This window comes from Mesoplodon bidens, assembly GCF_964165515.1.
Source record: "Mesoplodon bidens genome assembly, chromosome: 7".
Lineage (NCBI taxonomy): Eukaryota > Metazoa > Chordata > Mammalia > Artiodactyla > Ziphiidae > Mesoplodon > Mesoplodon bidens.
This window is the reverse complement of record NC_138164.1, coordinates 40303343-40322618: the sequence shown is the minus strand read 5'-3', so window position 1 is coordinate 40322618 and position 19276 is coordinate 40303343. Positions and strand designations below refer to the sequence as shown.

General features: G+C 48.3%; 1 protein-coding gene and 1 pseudogene across 2 annotated transcripts in view; one reads left to right on the top strand and one right to left on the bottom strand.

The window, feature by feature from the left end:
• The window catches only part of LOC308620769 (centrosomal protein of 78 kDa-like), a 571052-nt pseudogene that overhangs the window by 261637 nt on the left and 290139 nt on the right, over positions 1 to 19276 (top strand). The gene's annotated exons all lie outside the window — the stretch shown is intronic.
• LOC308621086 (forkhead-associated domain-containing protein 1-like) overlaps positions 1 to 19276 on the bottom strand; it is a gene marked incomplete at its 3' end in the record, with an annotated part of 102156 nt that overhangs the window by 20060 nt on the left and 62820 nt on the right. The window contains 7 exon segments of the mRNA XM_081241258.1: positions 3868 to 4063; positions 4917 to 5069; positions 6099 to 6182; positions 8931 to 9038; positions 12787 to 12891; positions 13918 to 14007; positions 16245 to 16375. Of these exon segments, the coding sequence (XP_081097384.1) occupies positions 3868 to 4063; positions 4917 to 5069; positions 6099 to 6182; positions 8931 to 9038; positions 12787 to 12891; positions 13918 to 14007; positions 16245 to 16375 (867 nt within the window).

Here is a 19276-nt window from a genome sequence, read left to right as displayed (position 1 = left end):
TTACTCTGGATTTTAGTGAAGGAACCACATCTGTACTTTTAACACAAGCCAGAAACCTGGAGACCTGTAGCCCCCTTTCTCTCCATCACTTCCCTTCTAGCCATATCTAACTCCATCACTGAGGCCTGTTGATTCATCTCTTAAATGCCCCTGGAATCTTCTCTCTTGCTCCGTCCCCTCCATTGCCACAGTGAGGGCCACCATCGTGTCTTGTGACAGCCTCCTAACTGCTCTCCCGGGGTTCTGTGCTGGCCACCTTCCTGTACATTTTCCACTCGTGGCCAAGATGACTGTCTCCAAATGCAAGCCTGTTCCATCAGTTTCTTCCTTAAAACCTTTCGTGGGCTTCTCTCTGCTCTCAGGTTAAAGCAGAGCTTCTTACCAGCGCTCTGCAAGCCCCTGGCCACACCATGATACAGCCCCTGTGGACCTCCTTCACCAGTCCCTGCCCTCCGCCTCCATTTCTTTAAGCCCCTTGAGTTCTCCATGCTTCCTTCGATCCCACCACGCTGCTCCCTCCACCCAGAATGCCCTCCCCTCCCCTCTTTGGCAAATAACTCCTATGCACCCTGCAGTTGCCCTGCCGTCCCTGACCAGGTCAGAGCCCTGCACTTCTTCAAAGCAACTGTCATGATTAAAGTTTTACATGTGAGTGATTTTTCAGTTAAGGCCCCACCCTATTCCTCCCTGAGACCCTAAGATCTACAAGCGCAGGGAGAGTGCCTGTTAGTTCCCCAATATTTTATAATGAAAGATTTCAAATGTACAGCGAACAGGGAGGAATTTTACAGCCAACATCCATATACCCCATAACCTGGATTCTACCTGTTTCTGACCCCATTATATTTCCATCCTGCACTGTGCCTGGTATCTAGGAGGCCTGCGATAAATCTTTGTTGAATGAAAGTGGTTCATATCCTTCCACATCTAGGATGATAAAGATAAGATGAACAGGTATGTGTGAATAATATTTATGTCAGCCTCATCTATTAAGTGTGAAAAACTGGAAGCAACTTAAATGCCCATGATAGAGGACTGGCTAAATAAATTACGGTACATCCTTCAGAATGGGGTTCCTTGCCATCAGTGACAGCGATGATGTAGATCTGTGTATATTGACATTGAAGGATGCTCCAGATGTACTGTTAGGAATGAAACTAAAGGAAATTGGGTATAATATGACATTATTCTTTTGTAAAGTTAAAAAATCAATACACGTGGATAGGTAGTGCCTATTTTATGCCAGGTACTATTCTGAATACTTTACATATATCAATGCATTTTAATCCTCACAAAAATCCTACGGGGTGAGTATTCCCTATTATCCCCATTTTACAGGTAAAGAAACAGGCACAGAGAGGGGAAGTAACTTGCCTAGAATCACACAGCTCTTTCCATGGGAAAATGCCCTGGAAGTTCCACACAAAATATGATAGTAGTGACGATACCAAACGCTAGCGAGGATGTGAAGCAACAGGAACTCTCATTCATTGTTGGCGGGAACGCAAAACAGCCACTTTGGAAAAGAGTTTTGTGGTTTTCTTAAAAACTAAACGTACTCTACGGACTTCCCTGGTGGCGTAGTGGTTAAGAATCCGCCTGCCAATGCAAGGGACACAGGTTCAAGCCCTGGTCTGGGAAGATCCCGCATGCCGCAGAGCAACTAAGCCTGTGTGCCACAACTACTGAGCCTGTGCTCTAGAGCCTGTGAGCCCCAACTACTGAGCCTGCGTGCCAAACTACTGAAGCCTGCGCACCTAGAGACCATGCAACGCAACAAGAGAAGCCACTGCAATGAGAAGCCCGTGCACCACAAGGAAGAGTAGCCCCCGCTTGCGGCAACTAGAGAAAGCCCGTGCGCAGCAATGAAGACCCAACGCAGCCAAAAATAAATAAAATAAAATAAATTAAAATTAAAAAAAACACCTAAATGTACTCTAACCACACGATTCAGCAACCGCGCCCTTGGTATTTACTCAAAGGAGTTGAAAACATGTCCACACAAAACTCTGCACGTGGACGTTTATGGCAGCTTTATTCATAACTGCCAAAAGTTGGAAGCCACCAGGATGTCCTTCAGTAGGTGAATGGAAAATGGAATATTATTGGGCACTTAAAAAGAAAAAAAGAGCTATCAAGCCATGCAAAGACTTGGAGGAAACGAAAATGCATATTACTAAATAAAAGAAACTAATCTGAAAAGTTGTATGATTCCAACTACATGATATCCTGGAAAAGGCAAAAACTAGGGCGATGGTAAAAAGATCTGTGGTTGCCAGGGGCTGCGCGGGGGCTGGGAGGGAGCACAGAGGATTTTCAGGGCAGTGAAACTATTCTTTTTTTTGGGGGGGGGGATAGGTTCTTCTATTTGAAATAAAAATGTCCAGTTTTGAAAAGAAAAGAAGGTTTCTTAAAAACATAAGTCCTCAAACCACAGGTTTCCCCATGACGAGTTGAATTCCTGAACACTGCAGAGGGATTACTGGAGATGTTGATTACTTAAGGCACTAATAGGAGGGCACTGAAGAACAGCAGGGCCAGGCTTCAATCAGACAAATGTGCGCTGCCCTCGAGGAATTGCATAGGCTGGCTTTGAAGTTGGCTTCTCCTTTGCTTCTTTTTATTTTGTTAAACTTGTAGCTTTACTTTCCTCAATTTCTAGAATATCAGTTTCTAGATATTTGGGTTTATGGGTTATCATCATTTTGCTTTATTACCACGTCCCTGATCTGTAACTTCACCCACCCCACTTCCCCTCTATGGACTCCACAGGTGGCTTTTAATGAATTCTCTGTACTTTCTGTTACTGTGTAGTTACAGAGTGACCTGAGAAGTGAAACTCATAAATCGAGTTGACCTAATACCAGGGCTTTGTGCACAGAATCCACCAATCTGCTCAGAGATGGCCTGATCTGAACCACATCCCCCACCATGCTCCCTGGCTTCTGCTTAGGGCAGTAGATTTGGGATCAAAGGCACCTTCAGGACTGGACCATCTTCCCGGTGGAGCATCGTGATTTACAGGGCCTCTGGGTCCTCCCCGGGGTGGGCCTCATTATTGGTGGACCTGCTGGTCTCAGGACTTAATGAAGCTCAGGTTGTTGATGTCTTATCGCAGAAAGAATTCAGTGAGAGACAAAGTGATAGGTAAGACGTGGACTTATTTAGAGAGAAACACACTCCACAGACAGAGCGTGGGCCATCTCAGAAGGCGAGAAAGGCCAGGGCAGTGAAACGATTCTGTATGATATTATAATGGTGGATAAATGTCATCACACATTTGTCCAAGCCCAAACCCATAGGATGTACAACAGCAAGAGTGACCCCTACACAGCACTGTAAATCAACTACACTCCAATAAAATTAAAATGAAAAAGAGTGAACCCTAATATAAACCATGGACTTTGGGTGATTAGGATGTGTCAATGTAGGTTCATCAGTCCTGACAACTGTACCTCTCTGGTGCTGATGCTGATAAATGGGGGAGGCTGTGTATGAGTGGGGACAGGGGGTACCTGGGAAATCTCTGTATCATCCTCTCAATTTCGCCATGAACATAAAACTGCTCTGAAAAACGTCTCTGCTCTCTCTATGTATATATAGGGTTACTTCTGAGAGAGAAGATTGAGCATAATTGCGATTTTTCCTGTTGACTCTGTCACGTCTCCTTTTTCTCCAGTAATCACGTCGCACTTGTGTACTTTTTTCCAGGAACACTGCTTCTCAAGTGGTGAAGCAAAGTGAAGTCTGGAGAAGGGAACACTTGGCCACATACCTAAGAAGCCTCCCTCAACAGATGTCCCATCGTGATCAGATTCAACGCAATATTTCAGTCATGTAACTATGTGAGAAAAGAGTTTCAATCACCTTTGTTGGAGCTGGAGAACTGGATCCCCACCTCGTGGAGGAGATGCTCCGTTTCCTCCAGCCAGGACAGTGACAGGCGCAAGATGTCCAGCGCCACCTTCTGGAGCCCTGAGACAGGTGGGCTGACCTGCAGGTGCTGCAGGAGGTCGACCTCCTTCTTCAGGTCATTGCTACAGCAAGACATTGTCATGCATGCCTGGAAAGAGATGAGGTCGTGAGGAGCCCGGGCACCATCGCCAGAAATACCACCTGATGGCTGTGACCCGCACAGAGCAGTGTTCTTGACGGGCCCGTGAAGCAGGCAGGGCCGTATGTTGGCCGCCCTGTGACGGCCCAGTTCTACTTCCCTTTTTTGGGGGGCGGAAGGAAGGAGGCAGCTTTTATTTCACGTGCACTCTAATTGGGACTCTGGATGGTCAAAGAGACCCTTTGTTTAGGTATAGGCAATTCCAAAGCCAAATTGCCAAGGACGATTTGGCTGAAAGGGGAAGCAAATTTGGTTACAGAATTCCTGCTGAGATCAACACACAAGCTGGTCATAAAGTGCGGTTTCCTGATTTGAAAGAGTGCTGACAAGCCAACATTTGCCCAGACTCCCCAGATAGCAGCTGCATATTTCCAGAGAAAGCAGAAGCAGCTGCCTGATGTGATAAGCTGGATCCCTGCATGGGAGCCATGAAGTGGGGGCTCTGCCAGACCCTCTGGTCCAATAAGGGTAAGAGCAGCCTTCCACTGCTGGGACAGAAAAGAAAACTGCAAATAAAGAGCAGAATGTTTCTTTGGTTTCTCTGGAAATAACACGGGGCTGTTTTTTTTTCCCCCGGGGTCTGGGGCCTCCCAAAGGCAGTACTTGGAGTGTGTCGGGCAGCTTCTCCTTGGCCACACCAAGTTCACCTGGGAGGCATTTCTGGAGGTCCTTTGTTTTCTGATCTCAAACAGATTTCTCCAACAAGAGAAAAGGTGGACTAAAAGCAGAGCTGGACAATTTCCTGAACAAGGAGCACAAAAATGAGACACAGGGGACATTTGAGGAATGGAGAAGGGGGCACCTGGCAACGGTCTAAGGATGTCTTCAGCTTCTTGATGTTCTGGGTGATTTCCTCCTCTTTGCAGCTGCTGAGCTGGGTCTCCTTCTGCAGGGTCTGCTTTTTCTGCCAAACGTTGATATTGTCCTCTGTGACCCTGCTGCTCTTCTCTAGTAACTGGTGAGAAAAAGAAAAAAAAAAGATTTAAAATGCAGGGTGGGGCTTCCCTGGTGGCGCGGTGGTTGGGAGTCTGCCTGCCGATGCAGGGGATGCGGGTTCAAGCCCTGGTCGGGGAAGATCCCACATGCCGCGGAGCAACTGGGCCTGTGAGCCACAACTACTGAGCCTGCGCGTCTGGAGCCTGTGCTCCGCAACAAGAGAGGCCGCGATAGTGAGGCCCGCGCACCGCGATGAAGGGTGGCCCCTGCTCGCCACAACTGGAGAAAGCCCTCGCACAGAAACGAAGACCCAACCCAGCAAAAATAAATAAATTAATTAATTAAAATGCAGGGTGGCTCTGGGGGGAGGGGACCTGGAGGGCTTCAGCTTAAGCTCAGAGGAGGGAGGTCCTGGCGTGTTTTGGGGATGGCTCTGGAGGGTGGATATTGGCTCTGTCACCGGGGCATGTTTCCCAGGATCAGAGATGGTTTTTTAAGAGCCAAAGGCCTGTCATGTGGCCACAAGTGTGTTCTAGATTCTTCTGCATTCTGGGAGGGATTCATCACGCTGAGCCTGATGCTGTGGGCTCCTAAAAAGGAGGTCGTCCGAGAGAAGCCCGTGGTGTGATCTTGTGACCCGCGCGCTGACACCCAGGATTGGAGAGGATAAACGGAAGGATAATAAGGCATCGTTACAGCCAGAGGCCCACCCTCACTGCCATCTGCCACTTCAGGAGGAACGAGCGAGCGAGGACGCACCGTCCATGCTGAGGCCGCCCCTTTCCTCGCGGGGCTAACGGAGGTTCACCGTGCGGGTCTGCCGACCAGACACAGTCCTGGGTGGTTTAATTTGATTTTCACAGAAACACTGCAAGGGAGTTTAACTGGCTTTTACTTTAAAAGCCAGGAAATCCCAGAAAATCAAAACAAATTTCATGGTGTAGCAACAGTGTGAAAAATATGTGCCACCAACAAAAAACAGGAACATATGCTCCCAGTGTCTGGAGCCCCGGGTCCCTGAAGGAGAAAGTGGGGAAGAGAGACGAGCCGTCTGATTGGAGACAGGTTTGTCCTGGAATGGTTTCACGCGTCCGCAAGTGGCCTTGAGGACCTGACCTCTGAAAAGCTCCAGCTGCAGCACAAAGAAAGGGAAGGGGATGAGGTGAGTGGCGCAGCTGCAGCTGCAAGGCTAGGGGAGGCACCTCCATCGCTGGGTCTGGGAGAAATCGGTGAGAAGGCTCTGCACGCCTTTAGTGGTCATTATGGGTAATTAACACCTTCACCTCTCACCGGAAGGGGCAGTGCCCACACAAGAGAGGGGGACAGCAGGTTTTAATGACTTTTCAGGTGTGCCCGCTTAACCTAGCCGACGCACACGGTCAGCACACACACGTCTCGGGCTCTCGGAAGAGCCACTTGCTGCCAATTATCCAGTGGGAAGTCCAGGGCCAGGAGTGCTCTTCCGTAATTGCTACGTTGGCACCAGGCTGTGAGATAAACATTGAGGCTGCCAGCCCGGGTAACTCGTGTCATCAGCAAGGGCTCCTGGGGAGAGAAGGTGGAGCTGCCTGCTGCCGTTTTGTGCCTTAGACCTTGTGTCCTGAAGACGACGTCTCCTGTATTCCTCTCCAGGTCCCCGGAGCCTGGTGCAGTGCCTGGCACACAGCAGGCACTCAATAAACGTTCATCGAATGCTTAGAACAGAAACACCTGTCAAGTCAGATGTTCAAAGTCCTCTCCTTCAGTTCAGCCAGTTTTTACTGAGTGCCTCCCTGATGCTGGTGTCTTCATATTATGGATGATGAAACAATGCAGTTAAATTAAATCAGGGCTTCTAGAATGACGAGTTCAAGATGCCCCAGGCTCATGAGACTTGAACGGCAAAGAAGCCCAAGATTCTCTGGAAATTTCCCAACGTGATGGCCCTTGGCCTGGGTTTTTGGCTCACTGGCAAAATGTGGTCATGAAAGGCTCTAAAACAGAGCCCTGAAGGACCACAAGGGCCACGGAATCAATGAGAACGTCAACAGGTCCTAAGACACAGGAGTCTGCTGCACACCAGGGAGCTCTGGGAAGCCAAGTAGAGGAATTGTGACTCTCCTAAGGACACCTCTGCAGTCATCCTGCCAGAAGCCAGCCGGGTGATTGGAGGGACTCTGGGTCGTCTGCTGGTTTCATGGCCAAGGGAGGGTCCTAGCTCGCCTGAGGAAGAGGTTATGTAGAGAGGGCCCTGTGGGCAATGGCCCGCGTTATCACCAGAGGCGCCCTACAGGACTGCTTGGTGGGGGGTGGGGGTGGGGAGGGACAGGTCCTGCTGGACGATGGGCTGAGTCCTGTGGTCACTGGCCTGGGGAAGGGCAGGACTTTAGGTCGGGAGTGGGCTGTGGAGACAAGGGGGTGAAGCAGGAAGGCCCAGGCAGCGCAGAGAAGCCTCGTTCGTCCTTTCTCTCTCGAGTCTAGACCTGGAGGAATCTCAGTGTCTTTGAGGGTCTTCCTGGATGACCCCTGACCAGAGCCATGACCAGGCGCTCGGCAAGTGGCGCAGATCATGCCCTCAAGGCGGGTGTGCGCCGTGAGTGCAGAGTGCCAGCAAGGTGAGGGGTAGCCCAGGTGCACGGAGGGAAGCCCAGGCTGGCGGGCTCTCTGCCTTGCTAAGGGGTCGGCACCCTGCAGGAGAAAGGACACCGGGGGTGATGGTGTGGAAGTTGGTTGAAGAGGCTTTAAAACCTACCTGAGGGTCAGCAGCGTCCTTTAACTTGTGGGTGCCTCTGAAGTTTAGCGCGTGGGACAAATTCCGGTCACACTGATGGTTCAGGCTTGGATGCTACCAAACGCAAGGGCTTTGGGAACTGGGCTGGGTGGGACGGAGGGCTCCTTTGAGGATTGTGGTTCTTAACCTTTTTTGGTGGTTTACAGATCCTTCTGAGCACCCAATGAGTGACGAGGTGGACTCACTCTCCCAGAAAAAGAAAAGCACAAACACATACATGCAAAACGTTCTTGGTCCCCCTGGAGCCGTGGCTGCCAGGAGAGGATGCCTCGTGGAGGGGGTCCAAGATGGGCTGCCCTCGGTGGGCTGTGTTCTGGAGGGCCAGTGCCCCGTCTTGGGTTCTCCTTTGCTCTCCCTTAGCCTTTGGTGAAGGCTCGTTTGCATGTTCTGGCCCTCATGTCTGTGCCACGTGTCAGAGGAAGGGCCACTGGGCCATCGTGGGTCAGAGCCCTGGGAAATGGCCCTCTCCCCACCCTGCCCACCTCCACCTGGCATAAGCTGTGGTATTCTGGGTTTTACTTTATTAAGAAAAGTGGCAGGACTTCCCTGGCGCTCCAGTGGTTAAGATTCCACGCAGCCACTGCAGGGGGCACGGGTTCCATCCCTGGTTGGGGAACTAAAATCCTGCAGGCCACGCGGTTCAGCCAAACAAAACAAACAAACAAACAAACCAACAAACAGAAATGTGGCATTTCCCTGGGGACACTGACTGTAGCATCTGTTTGGGGTCCCAGAGGAAGAAAGATCGCTGTAAATGTCAGGACAAAAAATGTGAAGGAGAAAGTGCTAGAAACACCACCGGGGTCAAGAGCTCAAACCCTTCCCAAGAGGGAACCGCACAGCTGGTTCCCTGGGGTGGGCCTTGAGCTGGGACTGGCTGCTTGGTCAGGGTCTCAGGCAGCAGCAAACACTGGAGTGGGCAGCTTCCCAGAAGGAAAAGCCTCTTTAGTGAAATCCACGGGGACGCCGAAGCCGCACAAAGCCCTGCCCCTGAGATAAGCGGGTGAACTAAGCCAGGCCGTCTTCCTCCTCATTCATCCCTGCCGGCCGCTTGGGTGCGGGATTCCGTGGAGAGCACGGGCCCGTGAAGGGGCTCTGCAGCACGCCTACCTGACCTACTGCCCTTTCCAAATTGGCTTTAATGAGGTTTTCTCTGTTCCTCATTTCTTGCAGCTGAAGCAATTTCCTTCTGGAATCCTGCCGAAGCTTCTCTTCCACCTGAAAGGATGATGAAAGCGTGGGCTTGCTGCTAATGTGATCATCATGCCCTCTGGGGAAACTCTTCTGGGGGGGCTGCTAATGGCAGTGGGGGAGTCCCTGAGGGGTAGGGACAGCTGCAGCCCAGCAGCAGGGGTCACAGGCATGCACAGGGTGGAGGCAAACTCACAGGGAGTTGCCCCCTACGGGAAAGGGCCGAGCTCTGCACCCGGGACTCAACTATGTTCTACCGCACACTCCCATCCCAGCTCGGTCCCAAACAAGCCGTACGACACTCGGAAAGTTATTTCACTGCTCCGTGACTCAGTGTCCTCATCTGTCAAATGGGGATGATGATACTAGTATCACTGCATAGAGTTATTGTGGGGATTCAATGTTTGGAATAGTGCTTAAGGGCTCTGTGAGTGTGTTAAGTACTGTTGTAACCTAGGAAAGGTGGACAGGAATGTCCGCCGTACAGTCTCGTTCTAATAACTCGTGATGGGTACTTGGAAATGTTATGATTGGGTTTATTATCATAACTGTTTGTCGTTACCACTTTGAGCACACTCACTGGTGGTAACCTCTCTGGAGGCTTGCTAAAGCAATGTCTATTAAGAACTGCAGCCTGCCAAGGAAGGTATTTAAAGTGGAGAAGCTTGCCTACTTTTCCCCCCTTGCTTGGGTAACAGTCAACGCACGGTAAGCTTGGGCGTGCTCCACGCTACCCTTGGCTGGCCAGTGTAGGCCTCGCAGCTGCTCAATTCTTGGATGCACCTGCTGAGCCCTGGGCCCTGGCACTAACAGGAAATGAGGCAAACTCTCATAAATAAATGGAAAGTTTTTGTGCTGAAACAAATTCACAGGCTGTTTTTTTAGGGATCTGAAGAGGGGGATCACAGGGATGTAATAAAAGACCCAGAAAAGCCCTTAAGAGCTTTCTTCTTAGTAGTGTGGTCCAGTGGAAGAGCCTCTACCCAGCTCCGTTACCTTGGAAAAGTCATCTAAGCTCTCTGGGCCTTAGTTTTCTCCCAGGTCTAAACATGCTCTGACTTCTATGTCAGCAGCCTTTTTCATGTGCTGCAAAAGCCAAGTCCAGCCTTGGACTCTGCCCCTGTCTGTGTTCTGCATGAACAGCCCCCGTTCCCGTCCCCAAGCCTCAGAGTCACCTTCAGCGGCCGCCCTGCTCCCTCCCTCACACTTGGTGGTCTCACGCCTGTCCTCCAGTCCCTCTAACATGCAAGCTGGACTGTGACAACTGGCCTCCTCGCCTCGAGTTTAGATTCTTCCAGTGCAATCTTAACGGTACTCTGAGAGTTACCCAGCTGTAAGGCAGCTCTGTCCAACAGAAATTTCTCCAGCGGTACAGGTACTCTGAGCGAGGCTGTGTTGTCTAATACGGCAGCCACCAGCCACATCTGGGGATCGAGCACTCGAAATGGGGCTGGTGTGACGGAGGAACTGAACTAAAAATTTTAGTTAATTTTCATTAATTTCAGTGTAAACAGTAGCATGTGGCTGTTTGCTACGCCAGCGTCACTGAAGTCAGACGAACCTGGAGTCAGACAAAACCGACTGTGCCATTGGGCTAGTTACTTTACTAGTAACTAGTAGCCTTGACTTTTTCATCTGTAAAATGGAGAGGATGATTTCTAGATCACAGCGCTGTTGTGAAGATGAAGAGATGAAATGTTCAAGGGAACGCCTAGTACGTGAGAAATTGTAACGTTCATTTTCACCCTGATTACTGTCCACAAATGTCATTGCATCAGTCACTTGTTCAGAAGCCTTAGTAGCTCCTCACTGCCTGTGTGGTACAGAGCCCAAGCGCCTGAACTAAGGCAAAACACCAAGCTAGGGATTCAAGAAGACCCTACGAACTCTGAACGAGGTAAATAAAACTGAATCCACCCCTAGATAAACCATAATAAAACTGCTGGAAATCAAGGGAAAAGACAATCTTAAAAGCAACTGGAGAAAAAGACAGATTATGCAAAGGTACAACAGTTAGGCTTACAGATGACTTCTAAATAGAAATAATAGGAGCCACAAGACAATAGTGACATATCTAATGCTGTATCTAATGTGCTGAAAGAAAAGAATTGCCATTGTAGAATTCAATACGCAGTCAAATGTGTTTTAAGAATGGAGGTTAAATATACATCTCCAGACAGACAAACAGGCACATTTGAGAATTTGTCATCAGCAGAGCCACCATGAGGGAAAACATTAAAGGGTATTCTTCAGACACAAGAAAAATGAACCCAGGTGGGTGATCAGAGATGCAGAAAAGACAAGCAACAGTAAGGGTAATGTGTGGATATGATACTGAGTATAGCAAAACACTAATAATGTCTTGTGGGGTATTAACTATCAAGAGGAGTTTAGAAAATGACAGCAATGGCTTATAAATCTGGAGGGGGTAAGTGAGGTTAAGGTGTTTGAAACTCATTGCACTGTCAAGGAGAAGGGCATAATTATCAACTACTATTGCCTCTTGGTAAGTTAAGAATGCAGGGCTTCCCTGGTGGTGCAGTGGTTGAGAGTCCGCCTGCCGATGCAGGGGACATGGGTTCGTGTTCCGGTCTGGGAGGATCCCACATGCCACGGAACGGCTGGGCCCGTGGGCCATGGCCACTGAGCCTGTGCGTCCGGAGCCTGTGCTCCACAACGGGAGAGGCCACAACAGTGAGAGGCCCACGTACCGCAAAAAAAAAAAAAAAAAAAAAAAAAGAATGCATATTGTAGTCTTCAGGATGACTACTAAGAGAATAGTAGAAGAGTGAAAAACTTAATTAATGTGTGATTTTGGTGAGTCAAGGATGAATGCTATTGTCTTACTATTACTAAAAGAATAGTAAAAAAGTGAAATATTTCCAAGCTAATAGAGGGGGAAAGTGGAATAAGAGAAAACCATCCACTCAGAAGGAGGCAAGAAAGGAGAGAAAAAGGAACATAGCACAGATGGTACAACTGGTATTGAGCAAGAAGGTAGATTTAAACCCCAGTACACGAGTAATTACATAATATAAATGGACTAAAAGTCAAAGATTGTCATACTGGATTTTGTAAAAATGATACGCTATTTGAAGGCATATGTCTAAACCTTAACACAAAACTTGACAGAGAACATATGAAAAAGATATGGTATGAAAACTCTAACCAACAGAAAGCCAGTGAGGAAGCTAAATGACAAAGGAGACGTTAAGGGAGAAACACTACTAGAGATGAAAAGGGACATTTCATGATGATCTAAAGTTTTGCTCTACAGGAAGTGTTAGGATTCTAAATTTATATGCACCTAGTAACACAGCCTCAAAACATATAAAGCAAACATCGTTCATATTAAAAGAAGAAACACACAAATGACAAACATGTTGAGAGTTTTAAAAACATTCTCAATGATGGAACAAAAAGACAAAAAAAAATCAATATGAGAATTTAAGTTGGAAAAACATCATTGGCAAACTTGATTTAATGGATCAATTCTTTCTTAGATAATTTCACAATTAAGACTTGAAGGCAGTCTAGGGTAGTGGTTACTCACAGGAGCTTTGGAGTCAGGCAGACCTGGATTCAAGTTCTGCCACAACTACTTTATGCAAGTGAACTTGGATAACTTCCTTCACCTCTGTGTCAGTTTTCCCGACTGTAAAGTGGGGTTAATACCAGTATAGACCGCATGGGGTCATTGTGAGGATGAACAGAGATGATGCAGGTGGAGTGCTGGCCCCAGAGTGGTTCCCAGGCCGACCTGTCCCTGCCATACCTTGCTCTTTTCCTGCAGCGTCATAGAGATCAGGCTCTGCTCGGTACTGCTCCTTTTCAGCTCCACCCTCAGCTTCCTCATTTCTTTTTCCATGTCATGGATTTGCTGAAAGAGTTCCAACAACAGGGAAGTCAACTTCAGAACTCATTTCATCCGGTTCATTAAGGCAGAAACCTAGTCTGGGATTCGCTTCATTCCTTCCCTTGGGGGACAATTCCACATCTTTGAGGCAAAGGAGACTTTCTTTCAACGGATGCAGAGAAAGGGCTGGGTGAGGGAAAATTTGAGTTTCTTTTGAAGATCAGCATGGATCCTGGATTAAACAGTATAAGATACCTATCCACTCATTAGAGTCTCTTTCCTTGGGGCACATTTTTGAGTTCAATCTAAATAAGGGCTGTTTGGAAGACACAATGGGCACAGTTTGGAAGCAAAGAACAATGACATTTTTCTTTTATCTCATTTGAGGCAGAGAAGTGTGCTCCTGACAGAGAGAAGAACACACGTCTCCTTTCCCCGTCCCAGGCACGGTCCTTCCCAATGGATGGAAAACGTATGCCTGGTGATGTGCACGAGGGTTCGGGCCGGTACAGGGGGTGAACATTTATATTGAGTTGTCATCATTTCACTGTATTGATTTTTATGTTCACCTTCCATACAAGGCCAGTGATACATTTGCTTTTTATTTTGTTTTTATGAATTGTTGTAAAATTGAATGTATTTAAGCAAAAATAATTCAAGAAGAGTTGTGTTAATAACAGTGATCAGGGCCGTGATAAAACTTGTGACAGTGGATCATGAAAGTCTGGGCATCAAAGTCCAGGGGTAGGGACCACGTTGAATTTCTAGCAGCATACGGTGGCCACCTCCCGTCCCTTTCCCCAGGGGAATCCTGATGAGGGGCCTTGAGCCAACTGCCCAGAAAATCTGGGGAGAGTGTGTTTTCCATGGACTTTTCACCCATCTCTTTGAGGCTAGCAAATCAAAGAATTAGGAGACTACATTAACAGACAAACACCCAGAAAGCCCCAGAGCTTGTGCTAGCTAATGAGCCAAGGAACCCCTCCAAAACACTCAAGGTCACAATCTAGGCTTTCAGTGGACACCTAGGGGTCAGGAGGTTCAACGCACGGTTTTGCAGAGTTTTAACTCTTTCTCTTGGGCTTCCCACTTCTCCTTCTGGGCATCTTCCTTCTGTAACTCTTCTTTCAGCACTGAGCACTGTGGAGAAAAAGGACAAGGCCACAGGGGCTTGGCTGGGGGTCCCAAGTACCTGTGTTCACGCCCAGGTGTGTTTCCTGCTGTATAACCCAATCACACCTCTGAATTCTGAGAGGTAAGACAATTTGTGTGATGGGAGCACGGGATCCTGCAGTCGTTCCCAGTTCACCCCTCTCATGAGTTCTGAGGAATAGAGCATCCAAATTCCTCTTCAAAGTTAGCAAACTTCACTGCAGGGGAAATCCAGCTTTGCAGAGTCTGGGTACTTAGGGTGCAGGAATTGGGATGTTTTCACGCTGTGACCGGTGAGGGTGGAGGGGCCCGAGCCAGTGAGCTCGGGTCCATCTTACGGCTTTTGTGCAGGTTGAGTCTCAAAGACACAACTGCGCCGACTGGTGTGGAGGGGTAAACGGAGCTGTCTTGCCCGAAGGCGGCTCGGCAACAGGAATTAACGGCATAAGAATGGATGTGCCTTCTTTTGACCCAGCAATTCCCACTTTAGGAATGTACCTTAAGGACAATGACTGGAGAAATAAGTAAATCTGTAGTTTCAAGGATGCTCTTCACAGAATTGTCCGTAACAGTGGAAGAAAAAAAAAAAAAGAGGAAACAACCCAAGTGTTGTTTAGAACAGCAGACCACTTTATAACACTGGGTACATCCAGGAGAAAGTATGTAGCTTTTAAGACGAATGATAAGAGCGTTGATTTATTAGCATGGGAAAATAGTAAGTATTTAAAATTTTTAAAAATGTGCATAGTATAAATTCACTATAAAATGATTGATTGATTGATTTCTAGGCAATATATAGAAATAAGACTGGAAGAACATACATGAAAATATTAACACTGATTTCTCAAGGTTGCATTTCCTCTCCTCTCTTTTTATTTTTTCTTCTCAATGTCATCTACTTATTTTTCTAAAATTAACACACATGATGTATGTCATTAAAAAAAAAGGCATATCAAATGTTCACAAGAGCAGAACCCTTGGTGGTGACGAGCCCTTCTTCTATTGGCCAGCACAGTCTAGAGGAGAAGGGACCTCATTCCGAGGTCAACGAGGAAGGGGAAACGGGGACATAAATCATCCAAATGCATTTCAGGAGGTAGAAGAGCCAAGCAGGTGCTGTCTTTGCAGATTCCTTCTACTTAGCACCACCTCTGCATCCCCTTCCCGTCCCCAAAACACACACACACACACACACCCCACATAAAACAGCTATAGCACATGCCTGGGAAGACACTCTGCTTGGGAGAAACGAATGCAGAGGGCTTGGCCAGGCAGCCAACCCAGGGCAGAGGCAGAACAGCACAACTAAAACCAGCCTCCCACTTCTCAGAAAACGATTTTGTCATCCCCATTTCACAGATGGGGAAATGGAGGCCAAATAAGTTACAATAAAAGAAAGCTCTGGGATGGGACCCTGGTCTGTCTGATCCCAAAGCTCATGCAGTGCCTTTCACCAGCTCCAAACTGGATATGGTACTACGTACCAGGTATTACTTATTGTGCCTTTTCCTTGGAACCTCAAGATCTGTTCTCACCCCACCCCCATGCAGACCTAGCTATCGGGTAGCCTCTGGGAATCTCTGAGTTGCCACCTGAGATGAAAGCTTTGAGGTTTTACCTTGACTCACAGAAACAGGCACATCATGCAAATACTGAGAAATCTTATCCTATAGAGTCAGGATTCTAAAGTTAGCATTGAAGGCAAGAGTTGCAAATAGTCAGTTACATGGAAAAAGCTCTTTGCTTGCCTACCACGTTCATCTTCCATAGAGACATTCTACACACTAAAGTCTAAGGAAGAAATGAGAGTCTGCGTGTTTGCATCTGGATCTTCAGATATTCTGCTTTGAAGACAATTATGAGAACCAGTGGTGCTGGGACCATGATGCAGCCGTGTGGTCATCCTTGCTCACAGAGAGATCGTATTCTGTTTAATGTTAAACTTTGTACTGGCAGTATATGCTCATAGGTGTGTTTGTTGCTGGGATTAAACAAACTCATTTATAATAGGGGTTAGAAAATGTTTCCTGGATTTGAAAATATATATTGCTTATTCTGAGCCACATACACACTGTCCTTTGAAAGGCTTCAGAGAAGTTGGCCACCTGCCCAGCAGCTACCCTCCCTGTGTCCTTGGGCACTGGCCTCATCTCACCACCGTGTGTCATGTGACTCCACTGTGTCTGCTTTTTGCAGCTACAATTTGCTGATGACCCGACACTCACTCTGGAGCTGAGGGCTTCGAGCTGGTGATCCTTTTCTTTGTTCTCACTTTTCAGTTGATTCACCTCCTGTTTTAGTTGTTGAACTTGACCATCCTTTACTAACACGTCTCTTTGCAAAGATGACACCATCTCTGTAAAAGAACCAAACCAAACCAAAACAAAAGACTCATGGAGGTCAAAGAGGCAGGAAGGATTATTGGCAACACCATGGCTGTCAGCCAACGTTTGGACAAGACCTTCCAAGTCTGGCCCACCACCGGTGCCCTCCTAGAACTGGGGAGGCTTTTTCCAAGGGTCCCAGAGCAGGAATGGGAATGAGAGCAAAGTCCACGGAACAGGGTTTGAGGCTTCAGTGAGAATGAGGGGCAGTCAGCACCAGCGAGAGGAGAAGCATTTGGGGGCCCCTTGTGGGCACAGGCCAGGCAAAGCTGGGAGGAGAGGCCACACCATGGGCCTGGGGAACAAAGGCCCAGCACAGGGAAGGTCCAGGAATTCTTCTCCAGAGGCCAGGAGACGGGCGTGTGGCAGAGGGCACTGCTGGACGCTATTGATGGGGTGGTGGTTTTCACACTCCTCTGAGTTTGGACCCCTCTCTACCACTTATTAGCTTGGTGGTCTTGGACAAGTTATTTCACCTCCCACTGTCTGTCCCACACAGAGTTATTGTAAGGGTCAAATGATGCGGTATGTCCCAAGAACTCAAAGTGGCTAAATTATGTTTGTTACAGGGCGCCTATTATTTTTCTCGGCAGCCAGCTTCCAAAATGGCCCCAATGATCCCTACCACCTAGAATTCATGCCCTGTGTAGCCCCTCCCACCCTGAATAGGGCTGCCATGGGTAACCAATATGATACTGTGGAAATGATGGAATGTTTCCTCCCAGGCTGGGTCATAAAATACACTGTGGCCTCCTCTTTGCTCTCTCTCGAATCACTCACTCCGGGGGAAGCCAACTGCTGTGTCATGAGGACACTCAAGCAGCCCTAGAGAGAAGCATGTGTGCTGAGGGACTAAGGCCTCCAGCCAATAGCCACATGAGCAGCCATTCTGAAGGGGGATCCTCCGGCTCCCCCCGAGGCTTTAGATGACATGACTGATGCCCCAGCTGACATCTTGACTGCAACTCATGAGAACTAAGTCACCCCCCGCTCAAATTCCTGAACTACAGAAACTGGGGGAGATAATAAATATTGGTTGGGGTTTTATCCATTACATTTTGGGGTAACTTGTTATGCAGCAATAGATAACTACTCCATTACTGTAGCACCATTTTTTTAAACATCTTTATTGGAGTATAATTGCTTTACAATGGTATGTTAGTTTCTGCTTTATAACCAAGTGAATCAGTTATGCATATACATATATCCCCATATCTCTTCCCTCTTGCATTGTAGTATCATTTTGAATAAAAGTGGGAAGAAGGGTGCATAAATGCAGTGGTATTGGGTTATCTCCTACAGTTGTTTTCTTGAAAGAACATCAGGCCTAGTTTTAGTGGTAGGTATCAATCAAGAATGTCTATGAAATAAAGCACAAAATGCTCCAGAATTTCATTTTAAAAATGAGCTCTGCCTCCAGGACACAGTTCAGTTACTTGGAAATCCCTCTGGGGCTTGCCACACTTTGAGTGGGTCCAGCCCATCTCAAGCGTTATCCCAACCCAGGTCTGTCCGACTCCCTGATCGGAGAAGGTGGGATCTGAGACAGGCTTGATGCTTGGATGAGGTTTCACTGGGCGACATACGGGAGGAAGGTGAGGACCAGCGAGTTCATCCTTCCATTCCTGGTGCCCAGAACAGCACCTAGCCTGGGGGAGGTGCTCAGAAAATATCTGAGGACATCCCAAGTGAGGGAGGAGCATAAGCAGAGACCTGGGGGTAGCAGGGGGTGGGGCTGGGTGTGATTAAGTTGCAGAGTGAGGCAGAAGAAAAGCACAGATTCATACAGAGATGGGGATCCACGTGCGACTCAATGCTATGCCTGCCTTCTACAGCTGTGGGCATGTTTCCTGCTATGCGCTGGCTGCTTTCAGAGTGATGTGCCCCTCCGAGGCTCACTGCCTCCTCCCTGTCACCTGCTTCTCTCCCTCCCCTCGTCTGTGAGTGGTCCCTCCTCTTCAGGTCTCTAGACATGTCAGTTTCTGCTTAAAAAACTCCACTGGATTCCCAACACCCTTGGAATAAAAACGCAGACCCCCCGACCCTGCCCAGCCTCACAATCCCCTGTTCACTCCACGCAGCCTCGCTTGCCCTTGGCTTGTCCTTGCCCACCTGAAACAGGTCCTCTCTAAAAGAAGGACATAGCCGTGGAGGATGCAGCATAAACTGGTTAGTATCGGCTAGGTCCAAGGGGGTGTATGATTCGACTTCCAGGGGAACTGGAGCCTCATTACAGACTCATTGTAATACATGAGCAAAATGACACACGCACCAGCACCAGGACTCTTCCGAGGCTGACCATAAAGGTCAAAAAGTGGGTGGTGGGGCTTCCCTGGTGGCGCGGTGGTTGAGAGTCTGCCTGCCGATCCAGGGGACATGGGTTCGTGCCCTGGTCCGGGAAGATCCCACATGCTGCGGAACAGCTGGGCCCGTGAGCAATGGCCGTTGAGCCTGCGCGTCCAGAGCCTGTGCTCCGCAACGGGAGAGGCCACAACAGCGAGAGGCCCGCGTACAGAAAAAGAAAAAAAAAAAGTGGGTGGTGGCCCAATGCCTGGAAATCCCCGCCCCTTCCCCAAAATATTAGAGTTGTCCCAATCCTCCCACTCATTAGCCTATAAAATTACCCAGCCCATAAAAACTAACCGCCCCATATTTGGGGGCCTCTAGCCTTCTGAGATGGCCCACACTCTGTCTGTGGAGTGTGTTTCTCTCTAAAGAAATCCACTTCTTACTTTGTCTTTCACTGAATTCTTTCTGCGATGAGACATAATGAACCTGAGCTTTAGTTAAGTCCCGAGACCACATGCGTGATCTCGATTAAAAGATAGTGGGTTCTGACTGAGTTCGAGTCCCAGCCCACGGGTTCAAGTCCC